This window comes from Eubalaena glacialis, chromosome 3 (genome assembly GCF_028564815.1).
Source record: "Eubalaena glacialis isolate mEubGla1 chromosome 3, mEubGla1.1.hap2.+ XY, whole genome shotgun sequence".
NCBI classification, from domain to species: Eukaryota; Metazoa; Chordata; class Mammalia; order Artiodactyla; family Balaenidae; genus Eubalaena; species Eubalaena glacialis.
The window spans coordinates 175175827-175188348 of NC_083718.1; the positions used below are offsets into that span (position 1 = coordinate 175175827).

The window sequence follows — 12522 nt, forward strand, 5'->3', positions numbered from 1 at the left end:
GCCCATTAATGGGGAGCAAAGATCATTTGCCAAGATGACTTATTCAGACATAGTCACACATCACAACGAGCAATATCCTGGAGGCTTAACACAGCAGACATGGAAGGCAAGAGCTGGGGCACTCTCTGCCAAGTCTCAGAGACTCCAGGGTGATTCGGGCATCCTCCAGATGCCTGCTATCCAGGCATGAAAGATTTTACTCACGGCTGCCACCTCTCCAGTCCCTTTAAGTTAGACTTGCACTTGGAAAATTACTGCAACTTCTAAAAGGGTTCTTGGGTCACAGAGCCAAGCCCCCAAACCTTGCTGTGGCCCCTACTCTACAACTCTTAGAATTCCATGTACCCTCAGGAAGAAGACCCAGCTTCTGCCACCAGTAACCTTAACTGTTAGTTTATAGATCTTTACTGTAGCCACTCTGGGCTCCAACTAAGTATCTGGGCTCCAACTAAGTGTCATATCCTATTCTAGGTGCTTGGGCAGATCCATAAACAAAACAGTAAACAGGTGGGAGCGAGGGAGAGAAAAGGCTCCCCTAAATGCCAGTCTCTTCATTTTACCACGAAAACTGAGGCCCAGTGATAAACAGGAATTCTCCCCTGAGGCCAAGGTTGATGGCATGGCTAGGACTTGAACCCAGGTTGGACACTCAGGGCGACTGCCACATACAGTGGTGCATAAGGGCACTGGGCAGAGGGGACGGGGATGGGGGTAAAATTCAATCCACATTCTTCCTATGGGTTGGGGCAGCCCCACTCCAGTGCTATGTTCTCACAGCCCTACTCTGCCCAATTCCCTTTAACAAAAGCTCCCTTCACTGAAGGGACAACTGAGGTGCTCCAGATCAGCAACCAACCATCATTAGTAGGACACAACATAGTTTGAAACCTTTCACTGGGATGTAACCCTGACAAGCTATTCACTCCCAATTCTTGTCATGTGTGAGAAAAGTCTATTGAACTTGAAGAGAAACCCACCTATGACCAAGGTCCCCTAAAATAATTATAACAATAATTTCCTATATTATCATCAGATCTGAAAGGAAAGGCTGCTAGCAAGCCGTTTCTCATTCTCACCAACCCCTTTACTCTCCATGATCCCAAGATGAGGATCTGTCACTGTTCAATCCCATCTCTAAAGTTCAACATGGGTGAGAGGAATACTTGACTTAATCAACTATGTGAATATCTACTCTTGACTAGGTGTTAGGGATACAACAGTGAACACCATCACCATCATCAACAACAACACAACACTTTCCCTGACTTCATGGAACTAAGACATGCTGAAAACAGAGCTGGGAAAAGCCCAGCTGCTAAGGAGTCCTGGGCCAGACTGGCAGTCTACTTAGGGGCCAGGTCTGGAAGCAAGAGTTTGTGACCAGCCTCTTCTCCCCTCTCTCATTCCATTTTACAGAAGGAAAAATAAGGTCCAGGAAGGAGAGGAGGTGGCTTGTCCAAAGTCAGACAGTTGAGCTGAGACTCGAATCAATGTTCTCTGGGTTCCCCTTTCCACCACACTGCCTCCTCCAAGGTTCCAAAATTGCGAACTGAGGAGAAAATGTTGGTTCTAGTGACAGATTGTTTCCTGATGTGTCTACACCCAGAACATGCAGCTTCAACCCATCTTATCAGCAGAGACCTTGAGCCCATGTCCATCTCTCAAACTAGAATGTTCATAAGTATACTTCATTGATCTAGAGCCCAAGTGTCCAGTCTTCATTCACTCTCATTTATCACCTTCTCTGAATCTCTCTTGAAGTTTACTTTCGCTTTAAAAACCTCATCTTATAAGAACAGAGCCCTTTTTATCTGATGCTAGCTGTCCCTCTGCTCCTGGGGTCTAATCAATCCATGTCTGGAAAAAAACAAGCCAGAGAGGAAAGCAACAGTCCCTTTTTATGAAAACAGGCACCTTTGTAAAATGATCTACCCGTGGGCATGGCACAGATAGAAATTTAGATGAGAAGGAAATAAAGACATCCTCCAGCAATTGTCAAATGCATTCCTCATCAGGTGGGACACCAGGGAAGTTAACTCTGTGTTAACAGCTAAAACAAACACTCTGCCCCACATTATTTCAGGTTGTTTGGGGACCGGGGGAGGTCCAAACTCAAGAAGCCTGAAGAGAAAATGGGCTTCAAAATATAATAGTGTATATAGTCCCATCCCCTCCATTCTGAGGAGCTTAAGGTCTTCAAGATAGTAAGAGGGGGCTCATTGAACAACTGCAGGTATAGACAAGCAGGCTTCCAGCTACTACCAGGGGTGTACAGCGATGCCAGACAGAAAGATCCAGACATCTGGCAACCAACACAGACCTCCACCCATTGTGTTACTTTACATCCACCTGCAAAGCAGAGTCTCCACACCTCCCACCACCCCCAGCCGCTGCAGCAAGTCACTGCCCGCAGCCTCTGCCCACAAGGGAGGTTCTCTTTGTATAGAGGGGCAGAACCCGGTTCCCCGCTAGCCAGCCCACCCTTCCCATCATGGCTCCCAACCGCAGGCTTTCAGAAATGGGTCCCATATCTAGATGCAAATGCAGAAAGCACCTTTTGAAGAGGACAGTAGGTAACTCTTAATCCTTTGGGGCATCCTTTTAAAAATCTGATGGCAGCCCGTGAAAAACTGCATGCATATAGTTTATATGTAATTTCACTGCGGGTTACTGCCCTCCAAGGAGGTCTGAAAGGGTTAATGTTTTCAGAGGCAGTTTTAGGAAAGGGAGCTGGGGTGGTTCAGGTGAGTATTCAACAACACAGCTCCTTAACCAGTGGGGGAGAAATGATGCGCCTTTCTTAGCTACTGCAAGTTCCAGGCTTCAATTAACCTTTGGGATTTCAACAAGAATTTGGAAACTGAGAGTGTGCGCTTGCACACGGGAAACAAGGACTCGTCTTTGTGGTTTCCTATACTGACATCACAAAATGTCCAGTGATTGCTAGTTAAGATAGAGTCTCCACAGGGCTTAGCATAGAAGGCTGAGTAACAACAGCAGAGATAGGTAGGGAGAGGTGGGCGTTGGGAGACAGGATACACTGGACAAGGAGAGGAGGACAGCTAAGCTCTCCACTGGCTCTGAGCAGGTCTTGACAGGGCAGGTCCTGACTCTTGCTGCCTGCTCTCCCTGGAAATCAGGGCAGACTTGCTGACTGCTCTGCAGCAAACCAAGGAGTCCAGACAGAAGCAGTCCTTTCATTCTGGGTCCATGGGGATGGGGGGAGCATCCTCTCCTTTCTAGGGAGGAGACCCTGGCCCACTGCTTGCCCACAGCCCCCTCGTGGCCCGGGGGTGTCACTGCAGCCCCCTCTGCAGTGCTGGGCAAAAACCTCGCGCAGGCGGCTCCAACAGTAGGCAGCTCTAACGGGTTGAGCAGAACATTTAGTTATCAGTGGTGGCTTGGCAACTGTCTTCAAGCCACGGTGAGGCTGCGTTTGCTTTTGGTTTCTTAAATTAAGACTAAGATTCAGACTCAAAGTGATCCTTCTAACCCCTCTCTGGTACAATCCCTACAGCGAACAAGTCCAAGACCTGCTACATTAAGCCAATAACCTCAGAGCTTCTGTCACATTACCACAGCCTTAGTGATCACTGCTCCTTGCATCACATGCAATTACGTACAGCTGTTCCAAAGCTCAATAGAAACAGCAAGAATGCACAACATCCTCTGGCTTGTAGGTTGCTGGCTAGACTACAAAATACTTGCAGGTCACCAAATACCCCTCAAATCCTGGCTTTCCAGGTAGCAGATCCTAAAGGGGGTTGGGAGATGTCACAGTTTAAAGACACACAGTGAGAAAGAACATGGCTCTTGGCCCCTTCAAACAGAAAGGGTGTCCATTAATGAGCCTAACTAGCAACTCCACAAAAATCTTATTAGCATCTCCACAAAGGGAGGGAGCAGGGCCCATCTGGGCTGAGGACTGGACTGGAAAGACCAGAGTCTGGGGCTGGGGGAAAGTTGGTCCAGTGGTTCAGCTACCATCAGGGGTGGGGATGATTAACTGAACCCGGTAATGGAAAAGTGTGCAGGCAGGAGTGAAGGTGGGAAGTTTGGGAGGAGGGAGGAGGGTATAGAGTGTGCCTGGAGGACCTAGAGTAGACCAGGGAGCCCGGGAGTGACTGGGCTCAGGGGAAATGGATGGAAGCACAAGAGGGTCTTTCCCTTTGTGCGGGGAGAAGAGTCCTTACCTCCTTGATTTTCTCCCGCTGGCTTTGAACTAGGCTCTGGGGCTCCTTACTCTTGTCGGCCCTAGTGCCCAGGACCGGGTGGCGGAGGCGGCTCCGGAACGCGTTGAAGTCAAAGCTAGAGGGGATGCTCCCCTCCTGCGGTCTGAGGGCCGTGGCGCCGCTGCCCCGGGCCGCCGTGGCCTCCTCCCGCGGCCCGGTGGGGCGGGTACGCCGCAGCCACCCTTTCCTGTGGCGGGGACTGGCTTGGCTCCTGGGGTCGTCCTCACCCGGGGCTGGAGCCGCGGGGGCCGGGTTGGGAGGCGACTCCTGCTCGCGGGTCAGGGGGTGGCCGGCGACTTGGGCCACTGCCTCCAGGCCGGGCTGCTGGGTCCGGGGGGCCAGGAAGAGGCGCTTGAGGCGAGAGGAGTTGGGCAGCAGGAACAGGGCCCCGAAGCACAGGGTGACGAGGCCGGAGAGGAAGAGAAGGAAGAGGAACTTCTGCGGCAGCCGCAGCCCCCACGAGGAGGCCGGGACGAAGCCGGGCACTTTCCTCATGAGCATCGTTGCTGGGCACGGGGCTGGGGACAGTCAGACCGGCCGGGCCCCTGAGGCCCTGGGAGTCCAGGCACTTGTCAGCAGGGGGCTCGGCGAGGGGAGGTCGTCGAGGGGCGCCGCCCGGGGTGGGGGTCCCTGAGAGTTTCGCCCTGCGGGGGCTGCTCCTGAAGTTCAGGGAGTTTGGAGCGAGTCCTCCCGCGCCGGCACGGGGGAGCAGCAGCCTCGGCGGGGCCCGGGCGAGCGAGGCGGCACGGCTCGGGGCCCGGGCCCGCAAGGGTCGACCGCGCGCCGCAGCCTTCCCTCCGGCCGCCGCGCGGCCCCTCCTCGCAGCGGCCGGAGCCCGCGGGGCCCGCGCCTTCCCGCGCTGCGGCGGCCGCCGGGGCCGTCACATGCCGTCCGCGGCGCCCAGGCTGTCGGCGCGGAGGGGCGCACGCAGGCCTCGTCCCCGCGCCGAGCCGCCCTCAGCCCCTCGGCCCAAAGTTTTAGCCTCAGAAGCAGTTTCCAGAGGGGGTCGGCTCCGGGGGAGAGGCGGCGGCGGGGCCGGCGTGTCAGCTGCGCTCCGAGAGCGCGCCGGCCCGGCCGGGTCGCGACAGTGGCGGGGCTTGGCTATCGGGACACGTCTACAACTTTGCTCCGCCGCAGAGCGGGCGCCGGGGAGAGAGGGCAGGCACTTCTGAGCCTGCGGAGCAGGGGGCTTCCTGGGACCCCGGGAGCGGAGGGATGTCGGGTCCCCTGTCTGGAGCCCGGCGCCTTTCGCGACCAGCCGCGGCGGGGCGGCTGCAGCTGCGCCCGGGAGTGCGGGCTCCCGCCCTGCCAACTCGGTAGGGCTCCGGGTTCCTGCTGGGATCACCTGTTCCCGGTCCCCGCCGGCTCCGCGGAGCGCGCAGTCCCGGCTGCGCCTCCCCCGCCGCAGCTGGCGTCCTCACCCCGGCTGCTCCAGACGGGCCGCTGCCGCCGTAGACTGAACCGCCGCGCCGCCGCCGCTGCCGAGCCTGCGCCCCACAGGCGCGCACACCAGCCGGACGCCCCCGCCGCTGCCGCGGCAGCTCGGGTTTTCACTGAGACAGCACCCGCGGCCCCGCCTCCCGACGGGCCACGCCCTCGGGCCCCGCCCACTGCGCGCCCCGCGGTCCACCTCCGCCGCGGCGCCGCAGCCAGGCCAATGGCCTCGCGGCTGGGTTAGGGAGTGCGGGGGCCTAAGCCCGGGCGGGGAGAGGAGCTGGGACTCCAAGCCACGCCCCCTCCCTCGAAGGGCCAGCGCCGCGCACACTCCCCCCCATCCCACCAGCACCAATGGTCCAGCTGCGCGGGGTTGGCGGGGGTGGAGAGAGGAGCGAGGTCATTGGCTGCCTCGGAGGGATCCCCGTTGGGCCGCAGTCGCCCATTGGTTAGTGCCCAGCATTCGCTGGACTGGGAGCGACCGAGATTCGCCCCTGTACCCCCAACCCTCGCCGCTCCGGTTGTTGGTCCCCTGGAGGGGGCAGGAGATCCAGCTGGTCTGGAGGGCTCTGGCGGTCGTTCGGTAACCTCACTCACCCCTCAGTGCCAGTCCAGGGTTGGCAGGGGGCGGGGGCCTGCCCAGGGGTCCCGAGAGCTTCCGCGGGAGCCGCGGTGGTGCTGCTGTGACACGCTGTGAGGACGGGCTGGGCCTGGCTAAGGCAGTGTTTCCACTGCACCCCCCGCAGACCACAGCTCTGCCTTCCTTTGCCTACGGGCCCCAAACCAGGCTGGGGCCCCTGGGTGGGGCAGGGAGGGATGCTAAGCACAGCGGTGCGAGTGCAAGGAAGGAGAAGGAACCTTGGTCGTGTGCGTAGAAGACCACACACAGCATGTGACATGCGTACCCAGATGCCTGCGTGTTTATGTGCACATGTGTGCTTCTATGCGTAGATCCAGATGCACTCAGAGACTGCATGTGGGTGTGTACCTGCACACAAACATACACTTAATTTAGGTATGTGATTATACCAAAGCACTTAATTTAGGTATGTGATTATACCAAAGCACGTGTAATACATATTAGTACAAATATTGACATGTACACACATACCCACAGACACACAACAGATAGGTCCAAACACACATGTACACACTGCCAGGCATATATTCCCAGGCACAGATGTGTCTCGACCTCAAGGCCCTCACACTTTCCTCCTTGGACTCAAGTCTCTGTGCCTTCCCCTCCTATTAAACCCAAGGCAAAGAAACATTGTGCTGTGTGGGTCTTTCACGCAAAACACTTTATAGAGACAAATAACAGCAGAGGGAGAGACAAATTAAGAGGTGTAATAGGCAAGAGGGAAAATATCTGCTTTCAGCTGCAATTTAAAATGAAATGCAGCGTTGATGAGACAGAAAATACTGCAGGGAGGCCTTTCCGAGAGAAGAAGCGGCCCAGGCAGGCTCTCGTAAATCTTGCTTATTCCCTGAGGCCTGTTACCCTTGGCTGTTGGGACTCAGACATCCTTCTGCCTCTGGCCAGGCCACTGACAGCAGACCCTCCCCTGATGTTTAAATACCCTTGGCATGTAAATTTCTTTCAATTGAGAATAAAATATAGCTCTGGGTAACAGGTGCAAATATTTTGGTCACTGGAGATGACTAGTCCCTCACAACCCCACAAGCACACCTGGCTTAAATGTAAAATTCTAATTTAGATGTTTCAGTCTCTCCCGAGTTTGACTGGCAGCACTCAGTTCCCTGAAACCAGCTGTGAACATCAGAGACAAGCATGTGGTCCACTTGGGTGCAGGAGCCCAGAGACCTGGTCTGGCTTCTTCCAATCTCCAACGCCCAAGAAAATCCCTACCACAACCCACCTTGGGAAGGGGGAGGCTTGTCTTTGGAGAACTAGGCAGGAACCCAGCAGGCATTGGAGGCACCGCACATCATTCCACATGGAGAGTGCAGGGGAATCACTGTTCAGTCCCCTGAGAAGGGAGGAAGGCAAGGCAGAGTCTCAGAAGGCTGTATCTGTTTGAACGGGATCCTCACTGTGATTGTGACACCTAGACCAGTCTCTGGATTGCTGGTGAGCCAGGGTAGAAAGTGAGGCTGCATCAGGATTCCACAGATTCAGCCTACAAAAACCAGAGCCCAGAGGGGACAACTCCATTTCAAACTGATGTCATGTTGGTGATTACACCAAGTTGGTGATACCATAACCTTTTATAATCTCCCTAGCAAGCTCGCTGGAACTCTGGAGCTCCCATCCCACCCCCATACCCCTAACCCCCATAGACTTCACACACATTATGGCTCTTCTCTCACTGGATTTTTATTATTCATATACTGTCCCACAGCAAACTTAGGTCCTCACGGCAGAGACCATGGCTCGTTCACTTCTCCAACTGCCCTAGGTCTTAACTACAATGCCTCACATATGGGCGCTGTGTTTGTTGAGTAATGAATGAATAAATGTGGGAGTGGATGCCCATTTCACAGATGAGGAAACCAAGGCTCAGGGAAGGGAATAATAACGAACCAACATTTTCAATGTGCTGAACACATATTGCTTCATTTACTTTTCAGAACACTCTTATGAGGTAGATATTATTAATAGCCTCATTTTACAAATAAAAATGCTAAGGCTAGAGAGATTCAGGATAAGTTAACAAGTATCTTTCTCAGTTCAGTTCAGAAACTTAAGTGGGACTGGGAACAGAAATGAATAGCATTTTAAAAATCTATTCTGTCAACAAACATTTGTTGAAATTAGATACTAGGTATTGCACTAGTCTCGGGTTGGTCAAAGATGAGCAAAGCATGGTCCCTGTCATTATTGATTCATTCACTCAGTAAAGAACTACCTGTTGAACACCTACTATGTGCCAGGTACAGAGGGGCTGGGGAAAACAGCCCTGAATAAGGCAGATGTGAAGCCTAACTTCAGGGAGCTTCTTGTCTAAGAGGCAACGGGGACCAATTCAACCCATCCGGAAGGGAACTACCATGCACTGGGCACTGTGCTGAGTGCTTTGCTCTCATCCTATCTACTCTCACAATGGCCTTCTCTGAAGTAGGCTTGGAGATCCCAACTTAACAGATGGGGAAACTCAGGCTCAGGGGTGTGACGTGACTTGTCCACCCAGGGAATAATTTGCAAATATGAGAGAAAACCAGACTCATCTAATCCCAGAATCAATGCTCTTTCTGTTAATAATACAAATAGTAACTAAGATTAATGGGGCACACACTATGTGCCAAACCCTTATAACAGAATTTTGTAGACGCTCACTTATTTAATCCTTACAACCATCCCATGAGACAGGTACTATTATTACTGGCATTTTATAGAAGAGGAAACTAAAGCACAGGGATGTTAAGGATCTTACCCAATGTCACACAGCTGGGAAGTGGCAGAGGGGGGATTTGAATCCAGTTGGTCAGGCTCCAGAGCCCTTTATGTCTTTCAGAGTCTATTGCTCCCCATCATATAATGCCAAGAGAGCAGGTGCTGTAGGAAGTCAGAGCAGGGAAAGAGCACTGGACTCAGGCAGAATTTTCACAGGCTTGTTGGGAGGATTATATGAGCTCATTCAGCCATTCAATAAGTATGTAAAGAGCACCTGCTATATTCCAGGCAATATACTATGCTTTGGTGATACAATGATGAGCAAAAATAGACACATTGTTCCCATTGTGGAGCTTACAGTCTTACGGGGAAAGAGGAGTCTAAACAAATAAACAACCCCGCAAGCTGAGATAAAAGTGTGGAAAGAGAGAGATGCTGCTCTAAGAACATGTAACGATGGATATGGACCTAGACTCGGGTTGAGTGAGAAGTGGTCAGGGAAGACGTCCTCTAAGGATGAGTGCAGTTACCTAAGCAAAGAGGGATTGTGAGTGAGAACACCTAGGTTGAGGGGACAGCGTAAGCAAAAACCCTGCAGTGGAGAGAATATGATACTTTTGAGAACAGACAAGCCAGTATGTCTGGAGTAGAGAGAGTGAAGGGGAAAGACAGGAAGCATCACTGAATGATTTAGGACAGGAGTAGGAATGTGTGTGAAGGGGTAGGTGGGTGGGTGGATTCAGATTAACATTTTTAAAAGGCTACTCTAGCTACAGTGTGAAAACAGAACGGAAAGCAGGAGTGAATGATGTGGGTGCCTTTCAGAGGATATTGCAGTAGCCTATGGTGGCTTGGATCGGGGAAATGGGAGATGCACAAGACCACAGGATCCAAATCATACTTAGAATCCCAAACTGAGAGGACTTGGTGATGGCTTGAGATTTGACGTTGATAGAGAGGGAGATGCCTGCAAGGATTCCAGGTGTCTAACTTGCCAGAGGCAGGGGCATTTGTTGAGGTGGGAGCAGTGAATTAGGCTGTACGGGACTTCCAGTCTGCTTATTGAGAGGGTTCTGGGCAGTTGGTGCGGAATCTGAACCTCAAATGGTCATTAGTCCCATCTAAAATCAAAAACTAGAGATAAAGCTAAACTGAGCCAAGAGACAATCATAGGGCAGCTTCCTTAATGGCCTCCAGACAAATTCAACCTGGGCAAGAGAGGCACTGATGACGGGGCCTGCTGGGTGAGAGCACACCAGGTTGGTCTAGAGACAAAAGTTCCCGCAGGTGTCCCTGACTCTCTCCAGCAGGCTGCAGGTCCCGGTCGGTACCTTGCTGTGCAGGGGGTGGCCAATTTCAGGGTCACAGAGCCAAAACAACTGCTCTCAGTCTCTTAAAAGAAGATCATGAAAGTTTCTTTTCAACACTTTGCCTGAGTCCCCAGTCCTGAGGTGGCCCAGTCAGCCAGCCAGAAGCAAGAGTTCTCAGAGGGGAGCAATTTTGCACCCAGGGAACATTTGACAATGTCTGGAGATAATTGTGGTTGTCACAATTGGGGGAGGAGTGTTCTACTGGCATCTAGTAGATAGAAGTCAAGGATGCTATCAGACATTTTCCAATGCACAGGATAGCCCCCCCTTCCCAACTGTCCAGCCCCAAATGTCAGCTGTGCCAAGGGTGAGAAACCCTGGCTTAAAGCCAAGGCTTTGAAGTCAGAGAGGCCTGGGTTTGAATCTTGGCTTTGCCACACATTGGCTAGTTCATCTTGGGCAACTTGTCTGAACTCTCTGAGCCTCAAGTTCTCCATCTGTCAAATGGGGTCAATAGTAATGCATACCTCAGAAAGATGACGTGAGGAATACGTGAGATAACTGGCTACAAAGAGCCTGAAGCAAATGTTCTGCTCATCTTCCATGTGAGCAGGGCCTGGGCTGGACTTGTTGTTGATCTACCTCCCAAAGCTAAGTGCTCAGTATGCTGGAGAAGGGAAAGCAGGGTGGTAAGAATGAGGACCCTGGAGTCAGAGCGCCAGTCTGGACTCCATCTCCTACCAGTAGCGAGACCCTGGGAAAATTGCTCATCTCTTGAAGCCCCAGCTTCCTCATCTGTGAAATGGAGATGATCACATAGGGTGGTTGTGAGGACTAAAGGAGTTAACCGTTGTAAATGTCTTAGCACAGAGTCTGGTGCATAGTGAGCAGTGGATAAGTGTGAACCAATGTTATAAAAGATAAGAATTAGTGCTGCCTCATTTCCCAGCAGCAAACAAGCTAGCAACCAAACTGAAACTTTGTAACTCAGGGTTTCCAGGGAAGTTCCAATTTCAAATACTCTGTTCATGGTCCCTATGAGGGCTTTGATTTGCCAGACTGTACACACCGATTTTCATTTCAGAAAATATGGTCTCTATCTGGATTATAATAATAGTGTTGGGCTTCCCTGGTGGCGCAGTGGTTGAGAATCTGCCTGCCAATGCAGGGGACAAGGGTTCGAGCCCTGGTCTGGGAAGATCCCACATGCCGCAGAGCAACTAGGCCCGTGCGCCACAACTACTGAGCCTGCGTGTCTGGAGCCTGTGCTCCGCAACAAGAGAGGCCGCGATAGTGAGAGGCCCGCGCATCGCGATGAAGAGTGGCCCCCACTCGCCGCAACTAGAGAAAGCCCTCGCACAGAAACGAAGACCCAACACAGCCAAAAATAAATAATAATAAATAAAAAAAATTAAAAAAAAAATAGTGCTGTTTATGCAGTCCTCTTGTGCTAATCACTGTGCTAAGCACTGCTCAGATAAGCCCCTCCTCTCCAGGAGTTTCTAGATCATCCAGCTCAAAGGTAGAATGTTGCAAATGTGAAATCTAAGGATCAAAGTGCCTGTAAGTAATTTGCAGTTAGAGGCAGAGCAGAGGCTGGATCTCATCAGTACTTGAGAATCCCAGCTAAGGCCACTTCCACACGTATAATAAGGGTTCTTCTCACTTCCACAGCCCTGGGTTACATTTACCTCACTGATGTCATTGAGGGTTAAATGAAATAATCCACGTTAATGTCTTAGCACAGTGCCTGGCATATAGCAGGAACTAAATGTTAGTTATTATTATTTATGGTACGGGCACTTTTAAAGGACATGTAAAATAAATATCTTTGAATCTCATAAAAGTACATTTCCAAAAGCTTACATCAAGCCCCATAAAGCTAGAAATGAAACAGGATCTTTAAAATGTAACCCTGGCATAATTTAGTCATCTGGTTCCACTTACTAATATCAGGGAGTCTTTATCTTTTGTTTAGTGTGCGCGCGCGTGTGTGTTTCTTAATGTCCATGGGTTATTGAGGCTCCAGATTCTATGCAGGATCGCAAACTATCTGCCCCTCTGGGATTAGGAATGTAAGAAGGGCCCAAGGTAATAGGCAGGAGTTGCTGGGACCACATGAACCAAACAATCATGGGAAGTTCCCTCAAAACTTATCCATTATGCCATTCAAGTGATTTCCAGAACCAGC

At 51.8% G+C, this 12522-nt stretch overlaps 1 protein-coding gene across 1 annotated transcript in view; it reads right to left on the reverse strand.

The window, feature by feature from the left end:
• Nucleotides 1-5042, reverse strand: part of MAN1C1 (mannosidase alpha class 1C member 1) — a 130414-nt gene extending 125372 nt beyond the window's left edge. Inside the window, exon 1 of the mRNA XM_061184712.1 lies at nt 4194-5042. Coding sequence (XP_061040695.1) covers nt 4194-4733 — 540 coding nt within the window. The 5' untranslated portion in view covers nt 4734-5042. The remainder of the gene's footprint in view (nt 1-4193) is intronic.
• Between the last annotated feature and the right edge of the window lie 7480 nt (nt 5043-12522).